Source organism: Oreochromis aureus, linkage group 1 (genome assembly GCF_013358895.1).
Source record: "Oreochromis aureus strain Israel breed Guangdong linkage group 1, ZZ_aureus, whole genome shotgun sequence".
NCBI lineage: Eukaryota > Metazoa > Chordata > Actinopteri > Cichliformes > Cichlidae > Oreochromis > Oreochromis aureus.
Genome location: NC_052942.1, coordinates 31961782 through 31977426, shown reverse-complemented (window position 1 = coordinate 31977426; position 15645 = coordinate 31961782). Strand labels below are relative to the sequence as shown.

Sequence of the window (15645 nt, the reverse complement as noted above, 5' to 3'; positions counted from 1 at the left end):
AAGCATCCAGCAGAGAATGAGGGAGAGAGAAAAACAATTTACATGCAAATCAAACCTTATCATCTCCATCTCTTTATGCCACTTTTGCCGACAAAATTGCATTCATATGCACAAAGGCATTCAATTACTGTAGCTGTGGCTCAACTTTTCACATACCAGCATTTTCTATTTGGAGAGGCAGGCCCATGTACATTTAATAGGTAGCCATTCTGTTCCCCGGCTCTGCGAGAGATCACTGCCAGTGTGTCAGTTAGAGGAGATGGCAGCATGTATCAGTGCATGAAATAAAGCTCCTGCTCCAAAGTGACAGGTCCTGGATATTGTTGGCAAATGGATGTTAAATTCACTCTGCAACCACCAACAGCAGCCCCGGCTATGAAAAATTAACTGTACTCTGGCTAAAGGGAAGGGAAATTGCTTTGCTAGATATACCACAAAATCCTGTTTGTGAGCTATCCATCTGTCAGATCTCTTTGCAAAAAAAGTCCTTCAGCTCTCTCTATTAAAGAGTCTGCTCTCATATGCTGTTCAGAGTAATCCAGTATGAGAGCGGAAACAAAGAGATGTCAAAGAGAGTTAGAGTAAATCCTAAATCTGTGCTGTAGATTACAAATCAGGAAAGAACACTGGCTCCAAGGGCCACAAAACAGACCAGGTACTTGTTATATGTGAGCCACTAGAGGGCACCAATCACCACTGTAACTATTCAATAGTTAAAGTAGGTTAGTTCACTTAGTGTACATTATAGTACATTACAGTGCTTTGGGAAGCGAAGGGTTATACACCAAACTACATAAGAAAGATTCTAAACGATACATTTTCCACTGCACAAAAATATTTTGTAAACCTTTTATATACATATGATATTACAAATCTTATGACCAGGCACAGTCCAAGAATAGTATATTTACAAGGCGTTCTATTATATATATCTACATCTTTCATTTGCAGATTGCTGTAGTAAAGTAAAATGTCTGATGAGGTTTAAAGTCAACTCATGGTAAACAGCAATATATTTATTTATCATATTTTACTGTGTATTTATTTTCTATAACATGTATACTAGGATAAGTAAGCGTTAGCGAACATCGCCCCCCACGCGAACACACACACACACACACGCACACACACACACACACACACACATCCTTTGTTTTTGTTTTTTTCCTTATTAGTTTTCATGGGTAGAATACATATATGGTCTCTTTTTAGCTTCCAAATATTGAGGCCAGTTTCGCATCCTACCAGCAGATGTCAATCTACCACTTTCAATAACTTCTGGCCTTTCTGCAATCGGGTGTCGCTGTTTTTCTCTCCTGGCAAGGTAATATATTGTGTGGTGACGCTCAGCAGCTTTGTACGGAAGCGTAGAGCTGCTTTGCGTCAGTGAATTCCAAATTAATCCGGTATAATGATCCCCCCCCGCTCCCTCTACCCACCGCAACGCGAGTGGTTATTTAGAAATTCATGAATAGGGATAGAAAAGAAAATCGGTCGCTGGAAGTCAGAAAGTTAGAAGGGGGGTGTGGTGGTGCTCTCAGACAGCAGTGAGCATTGCAAAAAAGTACCAAAAAAGTCGAGCTAGAGGTGGATAAAATATATGAGTACCGCCCACTTCTACCAATTATAAAGTTATTGGCTGAATTGGTTGACAGAACGTAATTTAGTAAACAAATAGGTGATTTTAAGTTTGGAAAGAAAAATCCTAAAGATCATTCCCAAACAAACAAAAAAGTCAAACAATGTGCTGAAGCCTCTTGTCATGCAGGTTATAGTTTATCTTGGAATCTGCACATATTAATTTAAGAAATACACAAAAAGCGGAAGGTTTTCATTGGTTTAATTGGTCAGCTTGGACGAGAGCCCAAAATTGGTTAATTTCTCCACTAGATGATTATCCTACTCTTTAAAAAAAAAGATAAGGAAACAATAAAAAAAAGAACATTTTTATTTATTTGTAGACGTTTTCTGGTAAAAGCGGGTGACTAAGAACTGTAGTCGATGAATCATTCAGCATTTGATTTGCTGGTTCGTCCCCATTTCTTTCCCAACCTGGAGACTGCGCAGAAGGCGTCGGGGGAAAAGTGCATGTGCAAGCAGAACTAAGAAAGTTTGCAGACCCGAGGTGCAGGATGTCCCGTTAAGGAGAAAAAAAATCCTGCTGAGGAGCAGAAGCAACACAAGCTGACGGGCTGAAAGGACTGCAACTCAGAGCGAACGGCACTTACCGCACAAGATATACTGTTAACCCGAGAAAATGGGCTTTTCGACGATATTCAGTTGTCGTCGGAGTCTTCTCAAATTGTTTTTGCTTCAGTTCATCGCGTTCCAAACAGTAAATGCTCGTCCTTCTCCTATTATCAGGTTTCCCGGAGACGATACCCCCAGAACAGACAAAGAAGTTGCTTTGGTAAGTTTCTTTTTCTTTTTTTCCTTCCTCAGAATATGTCTAAGTAGGTCAGGCAGCAATGAACTGTTTTTACCCCTGGAGTACCAGAAATGAACAGGAGTAGTTTTCACATTATTTATTTCTTATTGTTCTAATTTTATATAAAGATACCCTAACAACGCTAACCTATTATTTTATGTTTTTATCCAAACTTTAGCATTATCTAAACAAGTTTTATGGATGCCCACAAGACAGATGTAATCTTATGGTTCTCAAGGATACCCTGAAGAAAATGCAAAAGTTTTTTTCTCTGCAAGAAACTGGAGAGATTGATTCCAAAACTGTAGAGATCATGAAAAAACCCCGCTGCGGTGTCCCAGATGTGGCCAATTATAACTTCTTCCACAGAAAACCCAAATGGCAGAACAAGGACGTCACCTACAGGTCAGAGAATTAACAATAACACACATGATTAGAGAGGCTATGGATTATGTTATAATGGGAGTGAGTGCCAATCCACTGTGACTCCAAATTAGTTCTCAAACAATTGCGGAGGTTTTAATCAGCTTGGCCTGCAAAATGGTTATGGCATTACCACTGGGTGTGATCTAATAGTTTTTGAGTTACTTGGCATGCTGCACTTTAGGAAACCATTTACTGCACAGCACTTTTTAAAAAATCTGTTGCTTTAACAATTGCCCATAAATCAAAGTTGTTGATACTGAGACATATTTGCCCCTGTCTGACCCTCTAAAACCGACCCCACCCTCTCAACAACCTCCATTCCACACTACCCCCATCCCCACAGTCTGAAGTGCTTGCATCTTTATGTCTCGCTAACACCAACATTCCTACACAGTATGTGTCAGGTCCTTTGTTTTCATTCTGTTTGAGGTTTACTATGATGTGGATGTAGTTTATTTATATCAGCGGTTTTGCGTGTTCTGATCATTCCAGCCTCTCTGCCTGTGTGTTTATAAGAAAGACTGGAAGCCAAAGACAATAACAACTATGAGATCTTAGAGTGTTTTCAGGAAAAGGACTGTGTAGACACGCATACAAATGGGTTTGCGGCTGAACATTGTTTCAGGAGGCGCTTTTACAGATTACTCATATTGGCCTCTTTATTTTCCATGATGTTCAGTAAAGAAAGGAGAATTTGCAACACTCACAGATTGTCCTGATTGGACAATCTAAATCATGCTTGTTTGTCTTGTTCTACTCAATTTGTAGAATCCTGGGTTACACTCCCGATCTGGATGAAGAAGTCATAAATGATGCTTTCTTCAGGGCCTTCAAAGTATGGAGTGATGTCACGCCACTCACTTTCACCCGCATCATGGATGGAGAAGCTGACATCATGATTAATTTTGGCCGCAATGGTATACTATGTGTATAAACATCACGCTATGTAGATATTCCATTTGTTATTTGAAAACTATTGTACATCTGTACTCAGGTGGGTTTACGAGGATCACAATTAATAAAGAAATGTATCAGTTTGTTTTATAGTAATACGTATATTGTAAGCCCTCAGAATACTCCTTTTATTGGATCTGCCACATCTTTGTAATAGAATAAAGAGATTGTGCCGCAGGATAAAATTCTAAGAATGTTCCTATAATAATTAGCACAAGTCAATATTTAAACAGAAGCTCACGAGTTCTAGACTAATGCTGAAGGAGCAAAAACATACATCTTTTTAAAGTAACATTCTTTTCAAAGTGACTCTACACCCCAGCCATCCTGTATTTTAGGAATTCTCTAAAGGCAGTGGGGATTATGGTATTAACCCAAGTCATTCCAAACATTCCAGCTAAAATAACCACTTGATATTTACCCACATTCTGTCTGGTCACAGCTGACTGTATTCAGAAAGAATCTAGTAATTACAGGGGAACGCAACCGAAAATCGGCCGCTGAAGAAGACATGGAATTGTTGCTTCAGAAACAGAAATCTTTGCATACATGAACAAATGTCACATCATGTCTTAAGTAGTCAGTATACCTGTTTTGATTGGTTAATGATGTCATCAATAGAGCATGGAGATGGTTACCCCTTTGATGGCAAGGATGGCCTCCTGGCTCATGCCTTTGCTCCAGGCCCAGGAATTGGTGGAGACTCTCATTTTGATGATGATGAGCAGTGGACACTTGGAGAGGGGCAAGGTAATGAAAGAATGCTAGTTACAAAAAGTGCATGCAGCAAAACCACCAGTGTCGATTTCTTCATTTATTTAGTTCTTCATTTTTTGCTTAGACAAGTTAATTTAAAATTTTGTCTGGTGAGAATTTGACATTGTAGAAACTAATATAACTTTCAGATACTCGTTTCCAAGCATCTTTTTCTGGCACCTGACATCATTTCAAACTACAGACATCTGGAAGCTAAATTTAAAAAAATCTCTATTGCACAAATTTGTATTCGCATCCACTGACCCAGATAGTTTTACTCCCAAGTACTTCCCCTTTTTTAACATCCTTATGTCTGGATATTTAATTTGTGTGAAAATAATCTATAAACCTACTTTCCATTTCTCTTGGTGCTAGTCTCAAACAGATGAACAGATGAGGATCTCTTGGATGAACTTTTATTTTCTCAATATGTGTTTGTTGTTCATACTGTTACATACAAATCATTTGTACCCTGCATTATACAGTTTGGTTGGACATTTTTCAAAGCCTGCTTTGAAACGGCTTTCCAAATTCTAGACAACAACATTTGCTTTAACTTCCAGGAGAATCTTGCTATGTTATTGGTTAGCTTTCTTATTACAAAAATTACCTTCTAAACATGTGTGAAATTAATGCTACAAAGTTTCATAGTAAATTGAGAAAGCATCATATGAAATCAAGCACCATAGAGTGAATATTCATATAGCTTCACCTATTTCTATACGTAAGTATGTATCTATGTATGCATTCTTTGTTTTACAGTGGTGAAGGCGAAATTTGGCAATGCTGATGGCGAGTTTTGTAAATTCCCTTTCCTGTTCATGGGCACTGAGTACAACAGCTGCACACCTCAGGGTCGTGATGACGGTTTCCTATGGTGTTCCACCACTTACAACTTTGACGAAGATGGCAAATATGGCTTCTGCCCTCATGAATGTAAGCTTACCCAGTGGGTACCTTTATTGTTAAAACATATACTGTATGTTTGACATGCAGCTGCGATGTCTGTTTGCACGTTTTGCTTTTGAAACTTTTGTTGCCCCACATGATGGAGTGATATGCCCTACTTGGATCTTATTGAACCAGACAAAACATTTAGTCTTTCAGTACTAGTAAAGTAATACTTAATATCACATCATAGCTATACTCAAAGCTGTTCTGTTGATTTTGAACATGAAGAAAGTAGGTTGGCCAGGAAAATGCAGTTGTTTTTTGTTTTGTTTTGTTTTGGGGGGGTTTTAGAGTGAATTATGGAACATTTCTTCTCCAAGTTACTGACCCACTTTACAACATGAGGCTTTGTCAAACATTTTGTTTATCTGTGTTATGTTGCTGTCCATGGTACTAACATGATCAGACGCTATTACAACTAACTGCCAAAATACACGTTCAAAGTCATTTTATGTGATAAAAACACAAGTAAGGCCTGTTTATACTGGAGTTTTCTATTTTGTTAAGCTTTAGTTTTGAAGTTTTAAAAAAAAAAAGTTCCAGTGGTACCTATCTTCTTAATTCTAATTTTTTTTGGTTTTGTATCGCAATTGCATTTCGTTTTTAATTAGAAGAATGTAAAAACAAATACTGTTTTTAATTTTATTAGGCCATCTATAACTTCATTTGCTTTGTGATTTGCAGTACTTTTCACCCTGGGTGGAAATGCAGAAGGGGCTCCATGTAAATTCCCCTTCAACTTTCAGGGGGAGAAGTATGATGGATGCACCACTCAGGGCAGAGATGATGGCTACCGCTGGTGTGCCACTACTGAGGATTATGACCGCGACAAAACGTATGGCTTTTGCCCTGAAACTGGTAGGTGGTGTTATGTGTTGTCTCTTATTCACATAATAAATTGCCAAATGAAAGATAATCACATCAAGTTGATGTCCACTTAGGTGTGCATAGTGGTCACAGTGTTCATTATGCAACAGCACTTAAATAAATAAATATTTCACTAGCTGTGCTTTTTTTTGATGAGCAGTGCATAGTGCCTTGCCATATGTTGGGCTACAGGAATTCTGCAGCTGTGGTTTTTGGTTATGCTCGTGGTGGGCTGAATAGCTATAAAAGTATTTTAATGTGCAGTAGCAGGGCCTATTTTCCATTCTGTCAGTAGGACTTGTTTTAGGGTTGAGGTACCGGGGTAGGGAGAAAGGCATACAGGGAGAGGTACTACCGTTGGTGCTTTCATCTGGTTTTATTTGATTAGAGATGAGGCTTTGCTGCAGAGGCCTGTGTGAGAACTTGTACCGAATAAGAAATTATGCTGTTGTTTTTTTTTTTACTCTTTTCTTTCTTTCTCTCTCTTTTTTAACACAAAACCACTCTTGCCAGACTGAAAATGATCTCTCTTTGAAAGAAAATCAATTTGGGTGGGTGCATTTTGGTTGTGTGCCTAGTGGATTAGTTATTGATGTCGTGTGTGTTGTGCCAGCTGCTTTCATCCCGCTATTTCTGAACATCATCTGCACTCATTTCATAATAACCCAAACTTTTCCGGAAAGAAAAAAAAAATCACTTTGCATAGTGAATTTATAAGATAATTAGCAACTGAATTCAGTACATATTTTGCATTTATTGTTTTGCATTTTGTTGCTGTTACCAGCAATGTCAACAGTGGGGGGAAATGCAGATGGAAGCCCCTGTGTCTTCCCTTTCACCTTCCTGGGAGACACTTACGAATCTTGCACCACCTCTGGACGCAGTGATGGCAAAATGTGGTGCGCTACCACCAAGAGTTACGATGATGACCGCAAATGGGGTTTCTGTCCTGATCAAGGTAAAAGAATTTGCCAGTGGTATTTGGGGATATTTTTTCCCAAGAGCCAATGGATTGGAAGACACTGAATCTGTCTTTTTCTTTTTTGTTGTTTTTTTTTTTTTTTTTACTGTGGAAAGATAATAGAGATTTGTTTAAACTAACTTGTTTCTAGGCTACAGCCTGTTCCTGGTAGCAGCCCATGAATTTGGTCATGCTCTTGGTTTGGAGCACTCTCAGGACCCCGGCGCACTGATGGCCCCTGTTTACACTTTTACTAAAGACTTCAGGCTCTCCAATGATGACATCAAAGGCATCCAGGAGTTGTATGGTGAGAGAAAATGCCACATATAGTCAAATACCAATAAGTGACTGGGAAAATGATTATGTTGTGAGTGCATCATTTGCAGACCCCTTTAAATAATAAATATTGTGGTAAATCTGACAACAGGTGTGCCAACAGACAAGCCTTTGCCTCCAACCCAGGGTCCTGTCACTCCAATGGATATCTGTAATGAGCCAGTGATCTTTGATGCTGTAGCACAGATCAGAGGAGAAACATTCTTCTTCAAAGACAGGTAATCATCTCAGTTAGCAGCTTGATGTATGTTTTTTTTTTTTTTTTAAAAGACTTCAATGTAAGAAAAGTCTAAAGCCCAGGCAAAGTGTTTTAGATATGCAAGCTGTAATGTTCCCAGTTGCTCTTTTGAGTCTTAAATGCGATGTAAAGGCTGAGTTTGTGAACACTGAAAGCTCTGCCAAAGTCCTGTTAAATTTCCTGTCTGTGATCTGTGCGAAGAGTGATAAAGAAAACGAAATTGCCTGCTTCAGGCTGTATCGTCTTGCGTGACTGAAACAAAGCAGCCTGCACCAACTGGATTTCACAATCACATCCCTGCAAACAATGAGCAGTTTGAGATGAGGTTTCTTGTTAATTATGGTTTCTCTTTTTACAGTCTTGTGCCACTTGAAGATTGTGGGTAAATGGTTGTTTTGTGATATGACAATTAGTAAGAGTTGAAAACAAGCTATCCCTCTACTCACGCAGTGACAACCAAAGTAGTCATCATTCATAAACATAGTCTACACTCCTCTTCTCCACCGGCGCCAGTGAATCCAAAGTCACGTAGGTTTACTAAGTGTCTACTGGCTGACTCTGTAGAAAAGAAGTTGCATAAAGTCCTGTGGTTCGGTCAACAGTCTTTGTGAGTCAGGGTACTTCCCGTAGAAAGATGAACAGTTTCATTGCAACAGCTGAAGGTTGTTACAAAGACCTTACCCCAGTGGCATGTTACAAAAAGGAACTGTTAGGACAAACAAATGATGGGTTAGCTGTTGACATTGTTGACACAAACACTGTAATTTCAACATTAAGAGCAGCATATCCTGTCACAATCATTTGGAAATCAGCTACGAGTAGATGCATCTGCAAAATACTCAAGAGTCAGTTAGATTGGCTTTTTTCACTGAGTTACAATATTTTTCACCTTGCTGTGGCTCTAGCAGAGAGTGTGCAGTGAACCATGAAACTCTGGATCAGTTGTTGGTCATCAAGTCAGCTGAAATGATCTCTTTCTTCCAGCTGAAACATTATATATCTTATTTAACTGTTGGGACAGTGTTTTTAAAGTAGAAATTTTATTTTCACTTTACGCATCGTTGAAGTCTGAAAATGCACACAGTCACATTAATGTAAAGGCAAGCACAAGTTTCTGACATACCTTGGCTCTCAGGTCACTGTTGTTTAAATAAAGCCATGACATTGTGTCTAAATGATAGGTTGACGGCAGTGCTAAGCATCACCTGCCTGGGTGGAGTGTAACAGATGATTAAACTGTCATTTTGCAGAGAGATGGTATTCAGAGCAAACTGGTTCAGTTTAAGGTGGCTAAAAGTTACATATACATATGTTACACTGAAATTTAGCTTAGCTATAGCATATTTAGACTTTTTCCTCATGTTTTGCCTTGTTTGCCAGCTTTGCTAGCACCATTGTGCACCAATCTAAGGTGTTCCGTGATGTTTTCAAACACATTTAATTTAATATGACATGAATTTTAGGTTGCTATGTGAAAATGTAATCAAGCAAAGTTTAAAAGTTATTCTGAAAATCAGGGTGGGAAAACGAGGACAGAGTATTATGAAGTTACTGTAGTTAACAAACAGTATATCTCACTGATATCTGGGATCGGTAAAGTTTTAGTGCAGGCCTGTTGGTCTGACTTCATAAGTTGCCTGAAGGGCATGTCAGACTTGTATGCTGCAGAGTTCTGGTACACGCCAAGTTTTATAGCTTTACAGAAAGAGCTGTACCCTCTGGGCTCTGGGGCTAAGCTCACTTGACTCTCCCACTGTAAAAGTGGAATCTATCATTCTGTTAGCTCAGCATATTTATGTTGTGAGACAAATCTTAACGTGACGCAATGAGTAATACTTGCAGCACTCCCTGAGCTCAGCATATAAGTGGGTCTGTCTGTCTCGAGGCTTAAGGAGAAGGTACTTAGAAAGTCTGACTTATAGAAAATGTTTGGCCAACCTGCTGGTTAGGTCTGTTGTGAAGTGTAAAACCAGTGGAGATTGTTGTGACTGTTGTGCAGAGGCTGGTGAAAAACTGTTAAGAAAGACTGCTGTTTTATAGAAGCACTTTTGTTGAATGGTAGTAGTTAAAGATAATGACAGTATAAAAATACAATAGGCCTCACAAACACTGCCAAATACCTGTGACTGAACTTTGCATTTGAATGTTTCATTATTTTCTGACTTTTTTGGTGCTCTTTAAACAAATTTAGACTCAAAAATGATAAAGATCTGTTCTCCGTCTGCTTTATTCTTTGTCTTCTGGTTTGTGAATGTTGAATCTTTTCCTTTTATGTGTACACCACAATCCATGCCTGAGAGGATGTAGCATTAAACCCCACAAACCAAACTTTTTGTTTTACCATCATAACTCTCAAAGAAATACTTTGGAAAAGTGTACATTTTCCAGCTTCCCTGACAGAGACTATTGTTACTTTTTCTTCAGTTATGAAATTCTTTCTTTCTTCTTTTTTTTTGCTCTGTTATATGCACGATGCATTTTAGGCAAACTTATAATGTGGGTCAGTACATTGAGGCATTTAAATCAATGTGTTGAAAACTTAGATTTCTCACAAAGCTCAGTTTCATTGTCATAAACATCAACCTGTATTTTCACACAGTTCAAACAGGACTTTGTTAAGAACAAATCCAAGATCTATGGATTATCTACTTCAGATGTTAGGATTATTAGTAATTATGTTAATACTGTCTGGAAATACAGGTAAGTAAAAAAAGAATAAAAGAGACTCAGAGATCTAAAACAACAGGAGTGCTTTAGAAAAATCACTTGAATATTTTCTGTACGTGTATTCCCCTTACCACCCCTAGGCAGATCTTGTTTTTCCTTTTATTGAGTGCATACAGGAAGAAAAGAGAGGCAGGAAAGGATAAAATTAAAGCTCTGGTACAGACTGAAAACCCTCTGGATATTGTTAGTGCATGAACAGCAAACTGATCCGCAAGAACACAAATAAAATAATGACATTCGTAGATGGTTAGTTCAGACTGGAATATGTCTCATCTTTCATCCTGACAAATGTGACTTTGGGCAAGTGTTATGTATGCGCACTTCTGTTTATGCTTGTTTGTAAAGTTTTATTCTCATCTTCACTTTATCATTATGACAACTCATCTTTGTTATTAGCAAATCTTTGTCTGTCTAAAAAATAGGTCAGTGGAAAAGAGTATGGTAAGCTGCTATTGTTGCGCAGCTGTGTATTGGAAATCCGGGCAAGATGGGTCTTGTTCCGCTGGCGTCTGCAGCCTTAGTCCTAACGAGAACCAGATGCTCATGAATCAGACCATTGTGGCTGGCTCGGCCAGCGAAGCACTTGCACTAAAACCCCGATCTCTTATACACATACACACAGACACACATGCTTTTTCTCTCTCGTTCTCTCCCCACCTCCTCATCAGCCCCCTCTGTTCCTTTCACTCTTACTTCTTCACTCTTATTTCTTCCCTAGCCTGTCTAACTCATGATTGCTCATCCACCCACTCTCTCTGCAGGTTCCTGTTCAGGTCAGTCAACTTTAGAAGCAAACCCAATGGACCAATGCTAGTGGCCACCTACTGGCCCGACTTGCCTGCCAAGATAGATGCTGCCTATGAAAATCCAGAGGAAAAAACCGTCTTCTTCGCAGGTATTCTGAGGAAAACAAGAAACCTTGAAAAATGCATATTTAGATCTGTTTTAATATTGATATAACCCCGCACTTATAAGGTGATGAAAGAAACAGATGCATTACTTTTAATGAGTAATAAAGATGTGCCTTCCCCGTTTTACCACTTGGATGCATTTCCCCTAATGGTCAGCCATTTCTATTACCTGAAACTTTAGGAGGCACCAGAATGTTGGCCAAACACTCTTAAGTGCAGCGTGGACTCTTCCAGCATACTTATTAGTGGTTTGTGAAACATTCACAGCATTTTACAAATATGACAACTTTCCTGAATACTGATGAGACTTGCATGATATATCCATCAACTCTAAAGACATTAAGATGGTTTGGTAAATGCTTATTATCTCACTCCAAAATTGGTTCATAGAGTTAAAGGAATAAATGATAAGATGTCGATTTGCAAGTTTAGTGATTTCCATTAGAATAACATATTGTATGTATCCTAAAAGTGAGTTCTCTTTTTAATTTACTCTTCTCTCCCAGGCAATGAAATTTGGATTTACAGAGCTGATCAGTTGGAGACCGGCTACCCGAAAAGGTTGTCCAGCCTTGGCCTCCCCACTGACCTGCAGCAAATCGATGCTGCCTTCAACTTTAGGAAGAACAGGAAGACTTACTTGTTTGCTGGAGACAAATTCTGGAGGTAAGGAGAGTTAAAGTTTGTGCAAACATTTGCATTTAATGTAATTATAAGCCCTATGTGACTCAACCTAGCTCTTGCAATTGAGGTCATAAACTGTTGCAGTTGTGTGCTATATCTGGACTGAGTTAGTGTTTGGTGTGACCTAAACAGCTTGTAGTTTTTGCACATATGAAGCTGTAGTGCTGCGAACTGTCTGTTTTATCTGGGAAAGTGCCATCATGTGTTTCTGATGCACTTTATAAGATGCAAACCAACGAATGTCATTCAACAACAGAGGGTCTTTAGAAAAAAAAAAGTGAAATCATAGCTACTTCACTTCTATTCTGCATATTGCACTGGTATGCAGGCTCTTTGACCTAAACAAACAGGTACAGCATGCTGGTCATATCCACAGTCCCTGTCCGATTGTAAATTAACTTTTTAGTGCATTTACAGCTACAAACCTTGAGTAACTGAGAGTAAATAATAATAACAATGCAGCCAGAACAGTTTGCCCTAACTAACATCCTATATTATTAAATAGCAATGATATTAGTCATTATTAGTCATGAGCTCTGAAGGCATCCTCTGATAAAAATGTCGATACACTACATATTTTTGGCACAGCAACGAGTTGTTTGGTGCTAAGTTAATGCTATTGATGTAATACATGTCATATGTAAAACCTCAGATGTGATTTCATTGTTGTGTGTTTACAGATATGATGAGACCAGCAAGACAATGGACTCTGGCTTCCCAAAACTTATTGCGGATTCCTGGAATGGCATCCCAGATGGCATTGACTCTGCCTTCAGTCTTAATGGCATTGGTAAAATAAGACTTTTAACAAGTAAATTTGACCAAAATATGGCAGGAACAGTTATTAGTATGTGAATAAATTTGCTGTACGATTCATACCATTGTGCCATTGCTGTACTCTATTTTCCAAGCAAAACTGATTTCAAGCTTTCAAGATATGGCAGTATTTAGGGAAAAGGATAAAAAGCTACACCTGCAACTTTGTTAGTTGCAGAGCAGTGTAGTTCTTTCCACTGAAAACAATATATGAGTATAAGGTTTAATATATCATTTTAGAACACTGTCATATTCTAGTTAGTGCTAAACAGAAAGAACAGCTCAAACTAAGGAGGAGAAGTTTGATTGCGCCACATTTCATGGCAGCCCATGCCAAAGGAATGTCAAGACATTTGACTGGAAAATATGAATCAACCTCACTATGGTAGGAAAAGTCACAGGTTCCCCAAAGTTAAAAGGTCTTATTTTCTGGGAATCGTGAATGTTTGTACCAGATAATATAGAAAGCCTTCAATAGCTGTTGAAATATTGGAATCCTGAGCAAACGGGGAACTTCCTGACTCTACCGCTTCTAGAGTTATGGCTCCAATATGCCAAGAATATGCCACACAACTGTTGTTATGCACTGATAACGACACTAGTGTTTTTATGTGTGTGTGTGATTACTGTCTGCACAGCAGCATTCCTTCTGGTAAAATTGCAGGAAAATCCAGTCAGCTCTATCAGTGAGTCTGGCACTCTGCCTTTTTCAGTAAAACTCCTCATATACCAGAAACGAGCAAACAGTGACGCCTTCGAGACAAAAAAAAAGTGTTTAGAGGAGTTGGCTACACAAAGAATGTCAGGAAGGCAAATAGACCATAGGGAGTATTTCTAAAGTCAGGGAGTGATCAGTGGTTTTATAATGACAGAATTATTACATTTTTTGTGAGTGAATATCACAGGTTAGTAGACACTTACTTTTTCTGCTGGTGCAAAGTGCATTGCAGCCACTGTGAGAAGTAAATGGTGAATTTTTAATGTGAGACCACCAGTAAATATCTTTTGAGATTCTCACTGTCAGCCATGTATACTTGAGGTCAGAGGTGGTTAGCAAATTTTTGCCTATGGCAAGCAACCAGGGATTTTTTCATTACTTCTCTCCTAACATACAGACAGTGCTGTAAGTGTCACATAGCCCCTTCCCCACACCATGAACAAACATATTTATATAAAGAAAGTCTTTCACCCTCTACAGAGGCGCCTCTGTGTACTTCCTCCTTAGCATAATTCAGAGAACGCGAGGCTTGACTTTGGCTTCTGATTGGGTATTTTAATTCTTGTACGCTTCTACAGAAGCTTGATTATTTCGCTGGTGTAGTGGTAGTTTGTTTGACTCGAGCAAATTTAATAAAGAAAATTCTCAGCTTAGTAAATGTTTTAAACACAATGTGTATTCTGCTTGTCTTTCACAGACTACAGCTACTTCTTCAAAGGAAACCACTATTTCAAACTAGAAGACAGCAGCTTGAAGATCGTGAAGTTGGGTGAAATCACAAAGGACTGGCTCGGATGTTGAACATTTCCAAAATATCTCACAACTAACTCGTGTAATGGTGACCTCTTGAGCCTCATGAGGACATTATTGTAGTATTGAACACAACTTAAGGTCGCTGCAGTGCACACTGTTGTAATTTTTCTATCATGGCAACTCTGCACGCTTTCCTGCAGCCCGTATAACCGGTCTCCAGATTTGTAGAACGCCACCTCTGAACCTTCTTCGTAGGCTGAACATATGCAACTGGATATTTGCTACATTTCTGTGTGACTTTGACATTTTATTTGTTATGCTGTTATGCAGATTTATTACAATATGCACCCCATTTTTTATTATTTTATAGATTTTTTTTTTCCAAGTCAGACATCAGGTATGTCCACACTGCTTTAAATGCAGTGCTATACTGTGCTGGTCAATATTGCCTTTTTATACAAATTTGATTTGTTTAACACCATATGAGGAAATCATGTTGGCTTAGAATTATTTCAGTGTAATAAGTGCAGTTTTATAATTGTATCTGTTTAATTACTTTTCTCATTGTTGTGCACTACATTTGAAAGAATGAATTTGCACAATGTGACCGAAAATGGTGCTTTTAGAGATCGCTTTTTGCATATAGTCCTATATACATTATATTCTGTATAACTATGTCTGATTGGACTACTTAGTATCCTCTGGATGTATAAAAGTAGTATTCCCAGACACATTATCCTTCATTTGGTTAGCACTTTGTTTAGGACTATACAAGGGAGTGACACAATAGGAAGACCAAATTATTCCCGTGTCAACTCCATGTTACATTTCCCTACACTAATGGTACAGAAAGATTAATGGCACAGGTTGCCTCTAGAGGCTGTATAGGTTTGATGCATAATGGAACCATGACAAGAGTACCGCAGTAGTATTGCTTAATTATCTTTTTTACATGTTTTGTCTTTGTGATGTTTTTTTTTATGCTTTTTGCACTGTCATCAATAAAGATGGTCAATATAATGAATCTACAAAATTGTGGATGATTAGCCATGACATGTGATCCTTATCCACTAGGTACCAAAAAAGAGAAGTGGAAGATCGTATACCTGAGCTGCATCG

General features: G+C 38.5%; 1 protein-coding gene across 1 annotated transcript; it reads left to right on the top strand.

Annotated features, from left to right (window-relative positions):
* Positions 1 to 2059: 2059 nt before the first annotated feature.
* Positions 2060 to 15550, top strand: mmp2 (matrix metallopeptidase 2). Its single transcript, XM_031746459.2, has 13 exons — positions 2060 to 2410; positions 2607 to 2833; positions 3623 to 3771; positions 4430 to 4558; positions 5327 to 5500; positions 6200 to 6373; positions 7167 to 7340; positions 7495 to 7650; positions 7771 to 7897; positions 11406 to 11539; positions 12062 to 12221; positions 12920 to 13029; positions 14471 to 15550. Exons 1-13 carry the CDS (start codon positions 2258 to 2260, stop codon positions 14572 to 14574), a joined length of 1971 nt encoding a protein of 656 aa, XP_031602319.1. The 5' UTR covers positions 2060 to 2257; the 3' UTR covers positions 14575 to 15550.
* Positions 15551 to 15645: the final 95 nt, after the last annotated feature.